Raw genomic sequence first — 21,464 nt, 5'->3', positions numbered from 1 at the left:
ACCCCGTAAGATGATTAGAAAATCGACAAGTGAACTTCAGCTCCACCCGAAAATAATAACAAACTCCGCATAATGATCCAAAAGTCAACAAGATATGTGAATATAACCAACAAGCCACAAAAGGGTGTCAATGTTCCATCAAAGCCATGAAGGGCCACGAGAGATGAGTTCTAAAATAGTTCTCATGAGTTCTCTCACTGACGAAAACAGACCATCGATCCATCTCACAGATCGATGCTAGGCCTCATGAAAACGTACCGCATGCCTCATGTGAGTTCTATGTGAGATCGATTTTATGTTTTCATGAGGCATGCCTCTATGTGAGTTCTCTTATGAAAACATACCGCATGCCTCTATGTGAGTTCTCTCATGAAAACATAAAGCCTGACTCCAACAGACCATCGATCTGTCTCCTCAGTTTCTCCATATCACATAGAGGCATGCGGTATGTTGGTAATGAAATGGGTGTCGCACCAGGTGCTAGATCAATAGTAAAATCGATCTCGCGCTGAGGAGGCAACCCAGGTATCTTCCTGAACACATCCTCAAAATCTCGGACTACGGGCGTAGTTTCAAGTGTTGGGCCATCAACATTCTTTAACAAGGAAGCATAACAATGCAAACGGCTGGGCAAACTGACCTGACCCGCAAAAGTAAAGGCTGCACCCACAGGTGCATGAGCTGTCACCACTCTGGTATTGCAATCGATCTCAGCCTTTATCTCGGTCAGCCAATCCATACCGAGGATAACATCATAATGCCATAGAGGGGCAACAATCAGGTCGATGAGAACTGTCCTGCCCTCTAAGTCTATCGAGTAATCCTTACACGTCTTGGTAATGTCTGAAAAAGTTCCTGTGGCGATAAGAAGTCTCACTCCCTTCGTGGGACTAGTTTTCAACCCCAGTCGCTTGACTACTGCGCACGATACTATAGAGGTAGTGGAACCGGTGTCCACTAATAAGAAAACTGGTATACCTTGCACATGCGTTGTGACCTCGAAAGCCGGTGGTGCCATAACTGCCGTCTCAGATGCCTCAGCTGACAGTGAGTGGACATGAACCTGCTGTGAACAGTTCGGCTGCGATGTCATAGGTCGCTGAGGCGGCCTGAAGCCAGGTGCAGGTAGTCGGAATGATGGATGAGCTGGTGCCGTCCGTAGAGGTGGAGCTATGATAACATGTGGGGCTGGCGATTGATCCTCTGAGGCGGCGAGAAGTCGTTATCTCTCATCTTGGTAAAGCAATAAGTATTTGTGTGGCCCAATCTCTATATTGTTGAGAGTGGTGTTGTTGATGAAATGGATCGGCACAGGAAGTTTTGCGCCAAGTCTGTAGGCGAATTCACGCGCAAGCTTGCATATAAGTCGGCCGAAGGGGAGCGAAATGGACGTCCTAGAAGAGCGCGCAGTCTGCACTATTTGTAGCAACACATACATAGGTACACAGCTTCTCTCCCTACCTAGCTTGGTACAGAAAGTCTACCATTAAGTGTGTGCACTAGCTGCGATTGCTCTACCTGGGAAACACATTGTATGTAAAAATGTGGTGGAGTAGGCGGAAGTCGTCGGCCATATTAGATGCCAGGAGACTATTGTTTGAATTCCAGTGGGCCAGTTGGCCACAAAGGAATAGCGTGCGGCGATCTCTTTCAGGTGCACTCCGAAGATTCTTCTCGCTAGCATGGACCTTGCCAAGCGGCACTCCCATAAGTCGGGCTATCAAGCCAGCATTGACTGTGAGATCTCGCCTTCCCATGGGAAATTTAAACTGCAAAGGATCCAACGTTGGCTCCCGAATGTGCGTGTAGAAGGTTCAGACAGTGTTTACATTGGCCTTTGTCTTACCCTCAAACACGGGACCCCACCCGGCCTCGACCATGCGGTCGATCACTAGATATTCTCCAAAAAGCTTCTCGTCCACGTGCGCTTCAAAAAGAACCCTACGGCCCTGGAATCGTCCATGGGACAGATCCGCCAGTAGGGCCCTCTTGAGGGGAGCCTGAGGATCGAGATCCCGCTTCGTCCATATCTCTCGATTAACGCTCATGCTTGCGGTGGCACCCCTTTGCTTCCTTGAACGGGTAGGGCGACTAGGCTCGACTTCATCCTTAGGAGCACTCTTCTTCTCCATGAGAGAGAGAAGCGTGGAGATGGAGAAAATGGCCGTTACAAGCTCAAAAAGAGCCATGGGAGTGGAATAAAATGGAGAAATAAAATGGGTTGTTGGACTTGGAGATATATGAGACACAATTGGGAGATTTGTGCACTCAAATTGAAGGAAATGAGAGGGATAGGAGGTGGGTGTTGATAAAAACGGTGGAGGGGTGAATCAACTAAAGGAAAAAGAGAAAAAATAAGGATGAGGGGAAGATTTGAGAAAGGAAAAAGGGTTTTTAGATAAAAGGGAAAGCTTGGAGGTGTGTAAGAGGGGAGAGGGGAGCAAATGGGATAGAAAAGAGGGTCCCCACACGTTTTGGTGGGCCCCACAGCCTTGTATGGGCGTCGGCCTGACCGGCCCGACGCGACCCGACAGGCCCGGACTGTCCGGGCGGCGAGGCCTCGCTGAACTAGCGATGCCATCACCGGTCCCTGGACCTTCGAGTGAGGGCTTGCCTCCTGGGCGATGGCATCCCCCCCAGGGGTGCTGGAAATATACGGGGTCCACTGTAGGTCCCCTTGAATAGTACTGCTTTGGCCTCGACTCCGTTTTGAGTCGTTTTGGGTCATATTTCATGTACATTAGAGTTTTTCGAGTTGTTTGAGGTTGGAATGGGTTAAATCTTCATCTAAGCTCATCGATTGACGGTCTAAAAGGGTATTGGGATCATTTCACGTGATCGGGAAAACCTAAGGGTCCAATTTCTACGGTCAATTTCAGTTGATTTCGCCGTTTGGCAAAATTGGGGATCCTAAGTCTGTTTCTGCGTTTTCTCGCACCCTCCTACGTCGAAATGCGTCAGCATGCATCGTGTGACCATAACCCAGGTCCAGTTTAATCCAAATCATACTTTGATACCAACTTGTAATGCCCTGAAAATCGGGGGTCGAGCAGGAGCTAAACTCTCGAGTTCCAACGCATCACTTATGCAACATAGATAATGATGGCTAAATGTTGTCTGTATTAGCACATTAAACATGAATAAGATTAAGTCAAAACAACATATCATACTCTAGAGACGATTAATTTAGGCAAGCGGAAGACTAATAGGTATATAAAACGTATAAGTAATCGTAGGTCTTCAGAGTATGATCATTTTACCAGGTCAATAATTACATGTAGATTCTCAAAATATACAAGATGGTAATGTGTAATGTCATTTAGTCCAAAACCCTGTAACCCCGACAGCGCAACTCCAGGTCTACAGAGAACTCCTCATCATCAAAATAGTCTGGCTCTGCTTCATAAGCATCGCCATCACCTGCAGCTAAGACAGAGTCTGGTTGGTGTGTACGACACCATACCAGAACGTGGGAGTGAGTGATCAACTCAGTGGAGCTATAGAGCAAAGATTAACATGTTATCAATTCATTCAAACAGTAATGATAAAGCAATACAACCAAACATCCCTAAGTACTCTTGTTAATGCAAATATGATATGTATTAATGATGCATGCCCTCGCCTGCACTCCCTCTGCTATCTTCCTCTTATAGTCGCGGCATGCACCCCTTCCTCTGTGCTCAACACCAACGCCAAAGGCACATGCAGTGCGATATTATGAGCATGATTACCGAGTTCTTATTAGTCCTTTTCATATAGTAGGATTGGGAAGCTAAGACACCTCTCTTTATATCATAACCCAAACATTGATCCATCTAGAGTCGTCAATCCTACCTAGTCTCATATGATGTTAAGGTTTTAGGTTGCTACAAAGGGCTTGTCACCTTAATGCAGGCCTAACTTATACTCTAATTTACTACGGAAAGGCTCGTCACTTGATCGCAGTCCTAGTGTATACTCGAGGTCACTACCACCAATGCCCTACCAACTGGCAGTTTATTTTCGAAGGCTCGTCACTAACCCGACTGGGGACCACAGCCAGGCTGCGCCAGAGTAGGCCGACAGCTTGAATACAGTGTCCCATACCACCGTATTTGGCTCACGAGTTTGGGTTGCTCACTGGACCCTACAGGGAGGCTCGTCACCCCAGCTTAGGCCGACAGCTCGACCACGGTGTCCCGTACCACCATGTCCGGCTCATGAGTCTTAGCAGATCGTGGTACCAAAGTTAAACGGGTTTCGCACTGGTAAGTTGGTACCTTAGATTCAAACAGTAGTGTCCATACATGGTGAACATACATCGGGCAATCGGGTTACTTGACAAGGTCGACTGGTACGAGCATACGTCGAGCCGATCGACATGGAGCACGCAAGCACTCCGCGTGGCCTAACCACTGTCGACTAGTAGCGTACGATTCGAATTCATCGGGCGTGTTTATCGTGGCTAAGTAGTACGACCACTTATCGTAAACCATTACCGATTGCCTGGACTACGTCGTAGCCCCAATCATATTCCAAAGATAGCATTCACGTATGGTAATTTAAAACAACATGTGATAATAGAAATCAGGTATAAGTCGTACTTGAGTAATTTAATAAACACACACTACACATAGTATCATACATAGACATTTCATCCATACCGCACATAGTAGTAAGATAGGTTTATATAAAGGATACTATAACCATAGTTAAAGGGATTGAGAATCCTATCCCAACACCCTCATTACATGCATTTAAACAAGTATTTTCACATTCAGGCATTTCATCAAACACTTAGACTACATATATAACATACATGTAATAACTTAATTAAAACACATATTATATCAAATCCTCTCACAAAGGAGATGCCACGTATACAACGATCATGCATTTACAATCAATAATCATGGCATGCATGAATCATAATTGCATATTCATTTTAGCATATCAAGAAACACATGGATTTCACTATATTCAACATAGTTCATATATATGTGTAAAGTGCGGGAAACATCGTTTCTAAGCATCTGATAGCAATTAAGTCAGTCATAAATCATTAACTAACATTGAAAGCCTTGACAACCATAACCTAAACACTTATAGTCTGCACCTTTCACCGATAAACTCGTAATGAATTCAGTTTGTTCTTTAATTTGTCGTCTACAACACAACGGCAACCTAACGTATGAAATAGGTTAGCTAATTCATCCTTCACTCTATTTGAAATCCTAAAATAGATTAGGGTTAGGTTTTCTTACCTAAAAAAGGGATCGGAATCGCTCGAATAGCGATACAGGAAGTGGTGGATAAGCACGTGGAGTAATGGGATTGAATCCCAAGAAGAAATGCCGACTCTCTTTCTCTCACTTTCTCTCTCTTTCCTTCTCTTTTCTCTCTTGTCTCTCTTATGGTTTTCCAAATTCGTATGGAATGAGAGAGAGGGTTTAAGACCCTTATATAGGCTCAAACGTGAGCTCAATGGCCCCAGGGCCATGGTATACTTAGGTTATAGCCAAAACTCATCTGTTTCGGCTCAACGGAGCACTTTTGGAGGCCCATTTTCTGCATGCGGTCGGACTTAAGCTCCCTGACATTGGATCTAGGTTGAGTTAAGTTTTCGGTCCGATCGGGTTTATAGATCGACCGTGGCGGACTAGTTTCAGTTCAACGGTCACCGATACTCAATCAGGGCCACAAGTACACTTGCATGTGTTAAAAATTTTTCCTGATCCGATGGTGTAATTGGGTCAAATTCTGATGGTCTGAATCCTTAGATTTGGCCTGCAAGCAAAACGACTCAATTCACTTAAGTCTCAGTTCATTTTCTAAAGATATTCACGTTTCTCACACACTTCGCTCCGGGCTCAAGTTGTGCATTTCTGAATACTATTAGGACTTGATTTCCGAGGTGGTTGTCAAGTCCAGGAATACGGTCCTAACCGTATAGTTTCGCAATAATCAGACTGTCGACACGCGGTCCAGGTCCGATACGGAGTTTCAAGGTGCTTCCGAGAGCAAACGGGTTTAGAGATTGATTCTATATTTCAGGGTAAAGTACCGTTCATGATTCTACAAGTTTTGGGTCTTACCGATCGTATTTAACACGATTATTGCTAATTTCACAAGAAATTTGGTTTAGTACTTAGCTATTTCTCGTCTAATTTCTGAAGGATTTGGTCTTTAGTGATTTCTGCCTGAGGTGATACTCGGGTCTTTGTACAGATTTTTCGAGACGTTACATTTTCAGGTAATAATGGGAATCAATCTATAAATGGATCGAACCGCAAACGGGCCAAAAGCAGTAAATGCTTCTTTTGCAAAAAGGCGGGCCATCAAAAGAAAGACTGCAAAAAGTATAAGAAATGACTCATAAAGAAAGGAAATCATTTTGTTCTTGTATATTTTGAATCTAATCTAACCAATGTCGACAGATTCCTGGTGGATAGATTCCGGAACTGCTATTCACATATGTACTTTTATGCATGACTTACTACAGGCCAGGCCACCAACTGATGTAGAGCGCTCAGTATACGTAGGCAATGGTGTCAAGGTCGATGTAGAGGTAATTGGAGTTTATAGGCTTAAGTTAAGAGTCTGGTCATTTATTGGATTTCGTAAATGCATTTTGAGTGCCTTTAATATGGCGTAATTTAGTTTCCATTTCTCGTTTGGATAAATTGGGATATTCATTTCAATTTAAGAATAAAGGATTTAGAATTTATTTTAATTCGATTAAAGTTGGCACCGGCTCTGTGGTGAACAACATTTACCAGTTAGACTTAATTGCCTCACACATCTATAATGTTAATGCTTTGTATGAAAATAAAGTAAGATCTAAACGGAGACTAGATTATGAGAATTCCTCCATGTTGTGGCACATGCAACCGTATTATATATCTCGTGAGAGATTGGACAGGCTTGTGCAAAAAAGAATTCTTCATTCTTTAGACTTCTCCAACTATAAAGTGTACATTGATTGTATAAAAAGAAAATAGACTAGAACTAGAAAGAAATGTGCAACAAGGAGTGTAGGACTCTTAGAGATGATACATACGGACATTTGTGGACCATTCCCTACGACTTCTTAGAGTTGACATAAATATTTAATTACCTTTATAGATGACTACTCTCGTTTAGGGTACCTCTACCTTATCAGTGAGAAATCAGATGCCCTGGATGTTTTTAAAATCTATAAGGCTGAAGTTGAAAATTAACTCGATAAAAGGATTAAAGTTGTCAGATCTGACTGTGGTGATGAATATTATGGTAGATATGATGAATCAGGACGCAATCCAGGGTCATTTGCTATATACCTACAAGATTGTGGCATTGTCGCCCAGTACACTATGCCTGGTACTCCAGAGCAGAATGGTGTAGCCGAAATGCGTAATCGCACTCTTATAAATATGATATAAAGCATGGTTAGCAATTCGATATTGCTAGAATCTCTGTGGAGTAATGCGATCAAAAATGCAGTTCATTCTTAACAGGGTCCCCAGTAAGGTAGTAAACAAAACCCCTTTTGAGTTGTGGAATGGGAGAAAACTAAGTCTCCAATGTCTACATGTTTGGGGTTTTCCTGTTGAAAAGAAGCTCGATCGATCCCAGAACCATAAGTTATTTCTTTACTGAATATCCAGAAAGGTTAAAGGGCTTTTAATTCTACTATCATTCCCACTCTATTAGGATTCACTACCAAAAAACAGGGCAAAGCCGACGGATGTGTGGCTGTTTTAGCTATGGCTTTTAGCTGTCGGAAATTCCGACGGCTAAAATCCATAGCTGAAACACATTAATTCGTAGCTAAAGGCCCACTTTTTAATGGCGGACGTTCAATCTAGATTGTTTTCCCCGTGGTGTGGTCCACTTGAGATTTATATCGAGCTCATATTTTGGGATAAACCCTAAGATGATATGTAGAAATGGATGGACGGCATGGATTAAAACATATAAATCATGGTGGGGCCCATAGAGCCCTACCAGATCCAAAGCGCAAGTGACTTTTTTTGTAACGGAGATAATATGTGAGTTTTGTGTTTAATGTAAAACAGTGGTGACTCATTCGTATTAATAGTAGTAATGCTATAGAATTATCTAGACCATCTAAATAATGGGTTTAGTTGTTAGTGTTTGATATTTATATTTTTTCATATATAAAACTATCTTAATCATTCAGTAAATGGTCCCTTAAATGTAGGGTTATTAATATAGTTGATTTGTTAAATTATAGAAAACTCGCAATTTGCGGATTTGAAACTAACCTCTCATTTCAAAAGGGGGATTTGTTAAATTATGGAAAACTCCGAATCCCTCTTTTGAACGACGCCCGAGCTCTGCCTGGTTCCTCATTTTCTTCGTCCGCCAATGGGTGAGCTCGGAATCTTTGAAGGATTTCGGGCACATCTCTCCTGCCGTGAGTGAGCTTCCCTCGAAATCCCTATTTTTATTCCAAAATCCATTCCATCTTCATTGCTTTCTCTTTTCTTCTCGTTGGGCCGTGGTTCCGATTGGCATTGATTGTAACAACGTTGAGATTTAGCAATGTCGAGAAGTTCGACACTGCTGCCAAGATCAAGATCATAAAGGAGGTGAGGACATTCACTGATCTGGGCCTGAAGGAGGCGAAGGACCTGGTCGAGAAGGCGCCGGTCATTTTGAAGAAGGCTGTTGCCAAGGAGGAGGCGGGTCCCATTGTCGAGAAGCTCAAGAAGATTGGAGCTACTATTGTATTGGAATGATTCAACCCAGTAGATTCCGAATTTTTCTTCTCTCATTTTTCCTTTTAGAAATGTGTTTTGATCTGATAGAGTAATGGTAAAATGGGAAATTTTGTTCAATGCCATCCTTTTTTTAAATATGTTTTTTGTTTTGTTTGTGAAAAAAATAAAAAATAAAATATACTAATCAGTTTGGTACTTATGACTATTGCATAAACCATATGGCTCCCTTGTGTATCTAATCTAATACGGTTGGTCCATGAGGCATGTTTTGCTTCATTATCAGGCCATCCATCAGATGTTTGAACCTTTTATGTGATGCCATGCCAGTACAATCATTAGGTGGGTCTCATTTATGATGGATCCAGTTCGTTTTTCAAAATTTTTAACCATCCATATTATCCTGGACATAGATCCACATGTTGCATCTTCTCTGGCAAATTTTTTTTTTAAATGCTTGCCATACTATTTATTGGAGAATGATTCCCTGTATTGAGCTTTGGTTTTTCTTTCTGAAAGTTTGCATGTTTTCTTATCTATTAAGATGAACTGATTGATAAATTGAAAATTCAATTTAGTTGTTATATGTTGCAGTTTTAACGTTAACTATGTAATGATACACACACACACACACACACACACACACACACACACACACACACATATTCATCTCAGTTGCTAGTATGTTAATCTTTAAAATTATTTTATTGCTGGCATGTTTTCATTCTCATCTCCTATTTTTCTAAGGGGCCGAGGCATATGGTTTTGCCACGACGCAAAGTGATTAGACATTGTTGTGGTAGTTCTTTGCAGTTCTCTGAGGAGATGGGAATATGTGATTTTTATATGGGCATTCTTAGGTAAAAAAGATCTATCTAGGAGTAGTCTTTCCATGAATATTTATCTAGAGTCGTTTCCATTAGGATGGCATACTATTTTTCCAAGTTACTAAGAGAACATTTCATGGACTGTTTTTATAAAATCTTGGCTACTGTGAATTTCTTGGCCAAAAAAAAAAGAAAGCAGAAGAAGAAGAAGAAGAAGAAGAAGAAGACTTCAATAATCTGTATATTTGGTGTATGTATTTGGTATTCGGGGTTTAAGAAGAAGACTTCAATGAATGCAATGGGTTGTATGGGCAATCCCATACAACTACCTTCCAACCGTATGCCTTGTGCTTGCTGAGTGCATCACATAATGAAAAGGGGAGAGTTATTCGATACTTAGGTGATGATGATGAAACCTTGCATATCACTTGGTTTATCGAGGATCAACCTCTGCTTGCTTGAGCTTGTTGCCTTTAGAAGAGTTCTTTGATTTTCATGGTGTAACTGGACTTTGCTAATATGTTGAATAAAATGAGAACAATAGAAAATTTAGATGAACACAGTCATTGGCTTTCTTGTTTGGCGACAGACCTTAAATAAATGTCTTTGGTCATGAAGTTCCCTCCTTTTGCAACAGAGGAGTGTTTCATAGAATGTCAAGGGACAAAAAAACTCAAGACCCCCATATCAAGCAAGTTCGTTATGAACCAGCTCACAGAATAAAATATTCAGTGCAACTTGAACCATTAACTATAGACTGTGGATTCTCAAATTGTTCTTGGTTTTGTATGTAGGTGGACTAGCTGGGTCTGTTCAATTGTAGACCATATAATTCAACCGCATTCTATGTTGAGCTGTTTCTTGTTCATGTATTCAACTTGCCTACTAAATTAGTCTGGCATGTCCATCGTAGTTTCCATATAGCAGCTACATTCTAATTCATCCTCCTCTTCCAATGGTTCATTATTGGACACAAAACCCCTTTCATATATATCATGGGAGTTGGTAGATTACTTGGCGTTGCTCTTTTATATGCTTTGGTTATTTTTCTCAAAAATGGGATCCAGTGTCTCTGAAATGCAGATGGGAACATTGTCTTGATATTGGTAGTAAGAGAACAAAGACTCAAATGTTTCAATAAAAAGGAAAAATGTTTGGTAATACCTGGCATGAATGCTCATATTCAGATTGAAGTTTTTTCAATTTGTGAAAGATACCATATCATGTCCTGATTCTTGGAACCCAAAAGCTGCAGGCAGCATTTGTTTGTATGCTAGAAAGCTTTTGACTTTATGATATTTACTTTTGCAGGCAAAGGTCTCTGCTTCCTGCTTTTGAATCTGCAGAAATGCGCACCTTAGCAGAGAGTTTTAGTAGGTAAATCTGGTGCCAATTAGATGGAAACCATAGCTAAGCAGTCCCTAATTCTGGGTTTTACAAAATGCCCTGTTATCCATGGATCAGAATCCATCAGTTGGCATATCTTTACTACTGAGTTGGTACGAGTGTTATTTATATTCGGTCTTTGTTACTTGTAGGGATATCATTCGTGGGAATCCAGATGTGAAGTGGGAAAGCATCAAGGGGTTAGAGAATGCAAAGCGCCTTCTCAAGCAGTTGTGATGCCAATAAAGTGTCCCAATTAGGTCTCATTAAGTCTGGCAATGCCTCATGGATAGTTCTATTAAAATTGTTGAGAATTATTTGAGAAATTTTCTTTTAGATGAATAATTTGTTAGCTTTTGAAGCTCATTACGTTAGGTAAGCTTTGTATTGCATATTGCGCCACTTTTTATCCATTCATTTCTTATATGTCCATTTGGTGAACTTCTCTAATTACACCAATCTACTTCTTTAGTGCTGCACATTGCATAATTGCATGAAAGAGAAACGGGAGCTGAAAAGTCTCATTGTTAGATGGATATTAGAGTATTGAGCTTGATCAGAAGTTGTTAGATGGAGATTAGAGTTTTTAGCTTGATCAGACTTAGTTGGGAGATTGATTTTGTTCATCAGCTTATTCCATTTGGGCTGCATTAGGAGTTTTGGCCATGTTTGGTTGCAGCACTGATATTTGGTGGAAAGTCCAAAGGGATTAAAATAATGCAATTTTGTTAAACTTCTCGTTTCTTTTTTTCTTTTTTAAAACATATATCCAATCGAAATATTTGGAATTTGGATGATATATTTGATTTTGATTTCTTCCTTTTCTATTGTGTAGACTTGCCTTCTCAAATAGGTTGGTTCGTTCAGAGCTTTGGAGAAATGGGTATATCTAGTTTTGGATGTGCGCGTTGATTAACACACATCCATAACTAGATATACCAATTTCTCTAAAGCCCTGAACGAACCAACATATTTGGGAAGGTAAAAAGTATACACAATGGAAAAGGAAGAAATCAAAATCAAATATATCATCCAAATTCAATTATTTTTTTTGAAATTTTAATTAATGAGAATCACCAACGGCTAAAAACCATTGAAAACACTGACGGTTTTAGCTGTCAAAAACGCCGACGGTTTTAATCCGTCGGCGACCAACGCTGACGCACCCTTTACCGACGGCTAAAAGCCGTCAGGGAAGGTCATTGCCAACGGTTTTTAGCCGTCGGCGTTGTCCTATTTTTTGGAAGTGATTATTGAGACTAAGAATCTCATATTCATTTAGAACACTAAAAATAGTGGGAGCACGAACATTAGAAACTTTGTATTTGAGAAAGAAAACATTGTGACTCCGGTTATAGTCTCTCAAGATCACATGGATGTAAATGCTGCAGTCAACCTTGCAATCACTATAGAACACCACGTTGAGCCTCTAGTACAATCCATCTGTGAGGAAAATAAAAATCACACTCAAGAGGTTGAGCCATTAAGAAGATCCGAAAGAGTGAGGAGACCTGTAAATCGAGATGATTACATCGTACACTTACAGGAGCAAGATTTTGAAATAGGAGTGAAAAATAATCCTGAATCATTTGCACAAATCAAACACAGTGCTGATCCTTCTCGTTGGTTTGATACCATGAAAAATGAGTTGAAATCCTTGAAGGACAATAAAGTATGGGATCTTGTTGAGTTAGCCTCTGGAATAAGGCTGATTGGTTGTAAATGGATATTTAAAACCAAGCGCGACTTCAAGGATAATGTCGAAAGATATAAAGCCTGACTTATTGCCAAGGGTTTTAACCAATGTGAGGGCATTGACTTTAAGGAGACCTTCTCACCAGTATTTAAGAAAGACTCATTCAGGATTATAATGGCTCTTATAACTCATATGGACTTAGAGTTACATTAGATGGATGTAAAGATAACATTTTTCAATGGGGATCTGAATAAGAATGTATATATGTTACAACTCAAAGGTTTTGTAGCACATGGTTAAGAACATTTGGTCTGTAAACTAAAGAAATCCATCTCGGATCAACAAGTTGAGAAAGGGGGGCTCCTCCTCGCTTAGGCTCATTCAAAGGGAAGGGAATGGTCTGGCTAACTGGATGACTCGAGAAGTAACAACTAGGCCATCTCAGTGATCAACTATCTGGGCAACCTCCCTGAGGCGGTTCGCAGCCTCCTCTTTTTAGATAAGGTTTGTTTGGGAGCTGTTAGGAGATCCCAGGTGGGCAAGTAGTGCTCCCCTGTTTTTCTGTTCTGTTTGCATGTCTTGCTGTAGTGGTTGCCTTTTGCTCCTGGCTGCCTCTTTTGTACAAAAAAGTAGCTCATTCTTAGGTGTTTCATGATAGGTGGGGCTTGTTTCTTTTTGTTGGGTCCCACCCGAAGAGCTGTAAATGTCTGTCATTAATGAAATTATGGCATCAATCCACCTTTCCCAAAAAAAAAAAAAGGCATCACAACAGTGGTATCTAAAGTTTCATGAAGTAATATCCTCATATGGTTTCGTAGAAAACACTGCAAATGAATGTATTTACATTAAAATCAGTGAGAGTAAGTTCGTTATGATGATTTTATATGTCGATGACATTATATTGGCTAGCTGTGATATCAGGATATTGAGCGACACCAAGAAATTCTTATCTCAAAGATTTGAAATGAAGGATTTTGGTAACGCCTCTTATGTCATCGGCATTGAGATTCGTCATGATAGATCACGTGGACTGCTTAGCCAATCACAGAGGGCGTATAGGATACTCGAAAGGTATGGCATGCAACATTATGCTTCTGGACAGTCGCCTATTGTAAATGGCGATAAATTTGGCCTATTTCAGTATCCAAAGAATGATTTGGAAAATAATCGAATGAAGCAATTTCCATACGCATCAGTAATAGGGAGCATCATGTATGCTCAAGTCTGTACGCGACTAGATATTGCCTTTATTGTTGGAATGTTAGGTAGATACCTATCTAATCCAGGAATGCAACATTGGATAGCTGCAAAGAAAGTGTTACAGTATCTACAGAGAACGAAGGACTTCGGACTCATATACAGAAGATCTAATCAATTGAAGTTGATTGAATACTCGGACACAGATTTTACAGGGCGCATTGACACCAAGAAGTCCACCTCAGGATACATCTTTATAATGGTTGGACGAGTTGTGTCTTGGAAAAGTATGAAATAGTCTACCATAGCCTTGTCCACCATGGAAGCTGAATTCATTGTCTATTATGAGGCATCTAATAAGATGTTATGGTTACTGAGTTTCTTCTCAGGTTTGCGGGTATTGGAGCATATCTCGAAACCATTGAGAATATTTTGCGATAATTCAGGTTTGATTTCCTTATCTAGTAACAACAAGCATTTATCAAGGTCAAGGCATATTGACATCAAATATCTTGTTGTAAAGGAAAGAGTTCAGAATCGTCAAGTGTCTGTGGAGTTCATCGGCACTAAGCAGATGATTGCGGATCCGCTCACTAAATGGCTCCCTATGACGCAATTTCAGGAGCATGTAAATCAATGAGAGTCATTGATCCCATAGATGTTTTCAGTTAGTGAGAGTTGAGCGTATTTTGATTTTCATAGACATTTTAGAGATCTCATTTGATAAAGTTTGATGATTTTTATATAAAGTTATTTCTACTCCTCTATAAGTATACGCAAATTTTGAGTAAGTAGAACTAAAGTCATGTTTCGTTGGAAACATTTGAAAGCTTCATGACCTCTTAAGGATAGGCACACATCATCACACTAAGTGTGTAATCCTTATACCACACTTCCTAGTTCCAGATCTATGTCGTTAAGATTGAATGCATTCATGATTGCGCTTAGCCTCACTTCGCCTAGATTAAATGTGATGATGACTATAACGATTCGTTGCTGATAATCTTAATAGACCAGATTGAATGGCATTACCCATATCATCCTGTAATTACATTGGTTAACCATTTGGATGTTTTCTCAAAACAAATATTTTCAAAAGATTAATCATTAACATTTATCAAAGTGGCCCAAGTGGGAGAATGTAAGATCTTTTTGAGGTGGGCCTCATCGATCAATGGTCCAGATTATCCTAAAGGCTAGATGATGTAAACGGGTATACCAGTGGACCACACTGCATTGTGATTTTAGATTAATATACGTAAGGGGTTGGAATGCCATAGCTGCTATACGCAGGTAGCTGTTTGAATACTACTAGGATTGTAATGTGTGGAGCTGTGGGAAGAGAGTTGTGATGGGTTTCAAACTCTTTTTATCCCACTAACTATATAAAGGCAGACTGGGTCCCCGATCCTACACTACGACAAAAGCTAATGGTCCCATCGATTCTTCTATATAAGAGTGTAAAGGAGAGGAAGATCTTGGCATTCTATATTCTCAATTATGGCATCTTAGATGGGTACATAATCTTCCTTCTTTGATCTCCATAACCGATGCACAGCAAGGTCTTTTCGGCTATTCCGCATTATGATAAAATAACGTTTTTCCCTCTAAAACCATAATCAAATAATGTACGTAAGTAATGCATGTCTTATATTCTACTTGTTTGATAGGTGAACCCCCACGGTAATGCTAAATTTATTTATTTATTTATTTATTTTTAAAAAATTACCAGTTTGATACCATCATCATGTGGGACACGAAACAATATACAAAACCAATACTTCCAAATTAATGTGTGACCCACTTATAATTATATCGGCCTGATTTTTGGTTTAGGCCTACATGGTTCGACTCCCTTTTTTTTTTTAAATGATATATTCACATAAACGGGAAAAAAAACTTTATAGACCGCTCCCCTACACACACACACACACAAGGGCATTATCCTGTTTCTTTTTTTCCAATTGGCTTGTGTTTGTACACCTGCATGGATGCTGCACCTACCTATTTGATCTTTGATCTCATTGCACAAAGGGGGCTAAAAGACTTTCAGTGTAGTAGAGCTGCAAAATAATAAGAAGAGAAAATGTTGGAAATGTACTAAATATTAAGAAACAGAAAGGAAAATCACCCAAAAAATGGCCATTGGAGTTGATGAGATTGTTAAACTGGGCTAATGCCTTCTTTCATCTAATTGTAGTTAAGACAAGTTTTAGGGTGTGTTTGGTTGCACCAAATTTCATAAAATATTGTGAATTTTAAGACTGATTAATAATGAAATTTCATGACATTTGGTGCAACGAAACTCACCCGTAACCATAATGGCTTTTCGGCTGATTAGGTGTGAACACTTGGGTCTACTTGAGTTGTAGTGTATGATAGCCTGAGTTCTAGCCTATGGGATAAACCCTCTTTTCGTAAAGATTGCGATGGATGTTATCTTTTATGCTTACCTTCCAAATGAACATATCAAAGGAATGCATTTCTGCCTTACTCTCCAAATCAATGGATTGAGAACGCTGCCATACAATCCAAGCAAGGATTCCATGACCTAATACCTGCATGAACATAGATTTACATTCAAATTAGCTACTTTATTGTCATTGGAAAGCCATTCGTTCCAAAAGATCCTTCTAGCTTTAGGAAATAAATCATAAGACCCTTTTTAGATTTTTTTAATTATTTTTTTAAAATTTTTTACTGCCATAAGTACCAGCAATGAAAGAAAACTCTCATAGGTGCTAATTATATACAATTACATAAGCTGATTACATTCAAGTGCTATCTACATAGGTTGATTACAATCAATGAGTTGGGTAATGCTCATGAGATATATAACGATGATGCTGACTTCTGCAATTTAGTTGCTCGGGTCGAGATAAAAACAATCCTTAACTTGCTCTTCCTAAAAAATATTTAGAGACACTCATAAATCTATGACCCCTCACACGTTGCCAATACATAGCACGTACGTGTGAACTGAAATGGCCATTGAGAATATTTCACCGGGACACCAATTTATATAAAGATCTGAACTGTACACATTGTATTTGGGCAGAAATGAATGGTCCATTTTCCAATCTGAAGAGTCTTTATGGGCTCTTAGTTGTTGCATTTGATGTCTTAAATCGAGTCAGATACAGGGTCTATCGATGCCATTTACAGACTGTTCGATGTCACCTTCGATGATATCAAACAATTCTAGATCCCATTGATATTTTTTGAATTTTCTTCAGTTGGCCGCTGGATTAACTGGGCACCTTTTTCGATGCATTGATGAGTGTTCGATGTCATTGAGAATTTCTAAAAAATCATGTTTTGTCTCTAGACAGTTGAAGTGTTAGTTCGATGCCATCGACATGGCTTTGATGCCATTGAAGGATTAGTTTCGATGCCATCGATGACTGTTCGATGTCGTCGATAGATTCTGCGCAGAATACGCAGAGTTGCGATTTTGCGGGATTTGTTTCCGATTTCTTTTGGAATTTTGTCTTGGCTTCTAAATATGGATGTAAACAGGATTGGGCAAAAAAATTCTAAGGGTTTCTAAATCGTCCAAAGGTTTCAAAGGGTGTAGCAATGGTGAGATTCGAGGTTGTTCGAATCAGGTAATCTCTTTCTCTTTCTAATTTTTTCTTTCATAATGTTCATCTGTCGCTTTGTGCCATGGTTTTTTTCCGAAAGGGTTTTTCCACGTTAAAATATTTGTGTGCTTCTTCTTATTGCTTGGTGCTTTTGGATTGCTATCCTTGATCCATCTCTATGTGCTTTCACGGTCCCCCAACATTAGCACCCTCAAATAGGGCGAGAAAGAAAAATAGCTGGAGAAAGGGTGGCTATGTTTGGCCCATAGAAATCAAGTTTGGATTCGCAGATTCCCAAATTCCCATTAATAAGAGGATGTTTGCTGTTGTTATGGATTGTTTTGTTCTTCCATATTGTTGTAGATTCTAGGAATTATACAATAGTTGAGGCCTTCTGATTCTTCGTGGAGCCCCATTGAAATAGTTATACATTATATTTTTGCAAATCAACAAAGTTACAGGCGATGTGTGTAAGAATTCTATAAGATGGGTCTTATTGATCAATGGCTTGTATCACCCTAAGGGTTGGATCATGTGATCGGACATACCAGTGGACCCCACAAAGTTGTGATTCATCTAAAATTTTGTAAGGGATGGTGCGCTACAACTTTATCACACGCAAAATGCTCTGGTTAAACTAGAATTGTCAAATTCATGGTGGTAGGAGTTTCGATGGGTTTCAAACTCCTCAGCCCTCTAAAATATAAAAGCAGGGTGGCTGGGTCACATGCCTAAATACTGTTGAAGCTTTTTCATCCCATCACGGCACTTCTCGAATAGAGTTTTAATAATGTACTACCACCTTTCCATTTAAAAAAGAAAAAGAAAAAAGGCCTTTAGGTGTGTGTGCGAGTGTGAAATGCATGATTGCATAACATTGTTATGTGAAGGGAATCACATACCGTAATGAGCTTATTGTATATAGATGAAGAAGAAGCTCCTATCACCATGGCTGCACAATATCCTGTTAACAAGAGACTAATGCATAACCAAAATACCTGTTCCAATCAAACAAACATCAACCATGATTTTGCATTGGAAATGGTTAAGCTAGCTAAGAAATGGAGCGGAGAGTCTCTTCTAACCCGTTCTTTGCCTATTCGGATGCTTAATGATTTGACACCGAAGCTTTTATCTCCTTCAACATCAGGAATGTCCTGCTTATTGAAATCTAAATAAGATTTCATACTTATGTATCGATTGCCTTTTCTAGAATAGTTGATCCTTTGGCTGTGAAATAATGTATTATTGTAGGAATACTAACTGTACTCAGCTTATCGCACAAATGGCCGGGGCACATGATTTAGCGATCCAGACTGTTGACATGATGGACCCTGCCTTTATGGACCATGTCTCAAAAATCAACACGTACGGAAGATCCTAGTCACTCAATCTTTTGCCTTTGTTGAATGTGGACAATTGTTGTATTTTCTTTCATAACTATCTGTTTTCAGGACACAAATGTTTGGTGTAAAGTCTACCCACTGTGGGACATCATATCAGTGGTCTTGATCACTGAACCAGGGCCCCAATTGCCTAAAATGGTGGCTGATGCGTCTCTCACTTTTTGCTTACTTGATCTTGGATTGATGGAGATCATATATATATATATATATATATATATATATATATAAAAGAATGAATATAGTATGCAAATGTATTAAAAAAAAAAAAAAAAGTTTAAAGCAAGACTTGACTTTTGATACACCAGGATTTGAAAGTTCGGTAAGATGTAAAGCATACAATCAAGGTTTACTCGAACTCTAAACGTAGGGATGTAGGAGAGGGGAGATATGTAAAATGTGAACAACAAAAGATAAATGGATGGCCGGATTGTTGCCCATGCATGTGAAGAAGTGAGAGGAGGGAAGAGCTAGAACACTCCTCCTGAGAGGAGATGATTGTAGATCTCGGATCTCGGCTCTACGCTGTCAATCTTGAACAGTAGAGATGGCTTGGATGCAATATGAACTGGTTTGGATGGGGGACACACTCTTAGTCTTTTCTCTACACTCACTCTCACTCTCACTCTCATTCCTTTTGTGAGTTTTATTTTTTATTTTTTAATAGAATGACGATTTTCATTTCACTATATCAATGACAGAATGTCATTCGGGCTGCCCAGGACCAAAAGCTGGGGGAGCCTATCATGGCAAAGACGAAAAGAAAACCGCACAAAATATATCATGAGAGGAAGCACTAGGCTTCCCTAATCGCACCCAGCCCAATCCTATTGCGAGTTATTTCTTGCCTCTTTCTAGTTATCTCAACATAAATGGCATGGAGTGGTGACATCATTGCCACTGAATGGGGTTTGCTTTCCAAATTTACCTATGAAGTTCAATCGCCCAGTGGGGACCCATGGCCTTATTGTGAATTGAGTTTTAGGTTGGTTGGGTAGAGATTCCAAGCTCACAGGTCATCTAATATTTCAATTCAAGATAGGTACACTATTTGTTGGGTGTGATGTCTACACATAAATATAACTATGGCTATGAATTTTACCTTGACTAATGATATAACTATTGTGATGAAGCACAAGGAAACAACTGTAAATACCAATGACCTTGAAATGGCGAATGGCCTTCCCAATGTATGCATCTGAAAATTTATCAAATCATTGAAGTATTGTTAGGTGGAACTAATGCATACATAAAAATAAAAATAAAAAAACACGAGGAAGCATGCCCCTTGCGAATGCGCACGATCACCAAGAGCATAAAACATGCATCGAATGCGTGCCAACCAGTACATTTGTGAAGGATTCGGGCTGTTCATCTGGTTTGCTCCATGGCACATGAACCCTAGACCACAAATCAGTCGGTCAAGTCACCAAGTGAGCACGTGAACACCCCGAAAAAAAAATTTAAGGACCAGGGTAACAAGAAGCTGCATTCAACTTATGTCTGGCCCACCGCCCACCTAGCTTGATGTTCATTGGGACAGTTTTTTTTTTACTTGGGCTGCCTGATGAACAGCAAGGACCTAGCATACATACCACATGGGCACTTGCAGATGTGTCTGGAACTAGTATTTCTTGTCGAACAATGCAGGCAATGTGATAATCAATTATAGTAAGACAAAAGTGAAGAACAAATCCTACCTGTATGTGCATGTATACTGCTATCGGCATAATGACGGCTCGTACAGACAGTATGCACAAGATGGCTAGAAATGCAGATTGTTTCCACCGTAGATATGGAAGCTGAGTATCCAGATGGAAGCAAGAAATAAAAGAAATTAAATATGAATACAATACCATGTAAAAGAACACAAGAAACGATAGCTTTGTTGGAAAATTAATTCTGTGACTAGTTTCAATTTTCATGAGCTAAAGCACATCTATTAAGGTTATATTAGGCTACTACTGTGAGAACGATAATTCAAAGATTTTTGGGATTTTTACTCTGGTAGAATTTCCAAAAATCATGACACTGTACTTGTATGGATATGAATTATAGCTTTTCCTTTCCATTACGATACAAAAGCGACCGAATTGCAAATTTTTGGAAACTCTACCAAGAGTAGAAATACCAAAATTGCGAATATTTTTTATTCACTCTTGAAATAACAATGAGCAAAACACACCTAAACTCAACCTTGAAAATCTTTTACATACACCTTAACAACACAAAAATTCTCCAAAGTCATCAGGGAATAGAAATGGATCGAAATTCGGAAAGAACTGATTAACAAACATTGTGAGGTTTTATCATGGTTTATCTAACATAAAGACCTCAGGTTTTCAGTTTGCGATTTGTGCGATTCCATGGCTCCATGATCCTGACTGCTGATTTGATGAGAGCCCCACAAGGGACCATGAACCTATAATGTCCCAGATTAGAAGATCCTAGCCACCTAATTATTGGCCTTTTCAATTGAATGTGTTGGAAATTAAACTTATTACAATGCATGGAAAATATAAGCAGAGTGTAAGGAGTGAGGTGCTGATGTTTAAAGTTAACGCGTGTTGAGTTTCTGTGTATGAAATGTAAATTCATGTGGATCAGAGATTAAGAAAATCCACAATAAATGTCTCTAAGATGGTTTTGTAGAAGTAGTGTAGAAGTGT

The 21,464-nt window shown here is 39.6% G+C and overlaps 1 protein-coding gene across 4 annotated transcripts in view; it reads right to left on the bottom strand.

The window, feature by feature from the left end:
• Positions 1 to 15,575: 15,575 nt before the first annotated feature.
• LOC131257007 (homogentisate phytyltransferase 1, chloroplastic-like) overlaps positions 15,576 to 21,464 on the bottom strand; it is a 74,173-nt gene continuing 68,284 nt past the window's right edge. For 2 of the 4 annotated variants that reach the window (XM_058258158.1, XM_058258157.1), the window contains 6 exons: positions 20,496 to 20,597; positions 19,898 to 19,993; positions 18,478 to 18,549; positions 18,295 to 18,390; positions 16,262 to 16,366; positions 15,576 to 15,871 (listed from right to left, as the gene is read on the bottom strand). In XM_058258158.1, the coding sequence (XP_058114141.1) occupies positions 15,830 to 15,871; positions 16,262 to 16,366; positions 18,295 to 18,390; positions 18,478 to 18,549; positions 19,898 to 19,993; positions 20,496 to 20,597 (513 nt within the window). In that variant the 3' untranslated portion in view covers positions 15,576 to 15,829. The remainder of the gene's footprint in view (positions 15,872 to 16,261; positions 16,367 to 18,294; positions 18,391 to 18,477; positions 18,550 to 19,897; positions 19,994 to 20,495; positions 20,598 to 21,464) is intronic. The other 2 variants (XM_058258159.1, XM_058258160.1) reach the window with 2 other exon arrangements.

Source organism: Magnolia sinica, chromosome 9 (genome assembly GCF_029962835.1).
Source record: "Magnolia sinica isolate HGM2019 chromosome 9, MsV1, whole genome shotgun sequence".
Classification (NCBI taxonomy): domain Eukaryota; kingdom Viridiplantae; phylum Streptophyta; class Magnoliopsida; order Magnoliales; family Magnoliaceae; genus Magnolia; species Magnolia sinica.
Note: the sequence above shows the minus strand (reverse complement) of the source record. Positions and strands in the feature narration are given on the sequence as shown.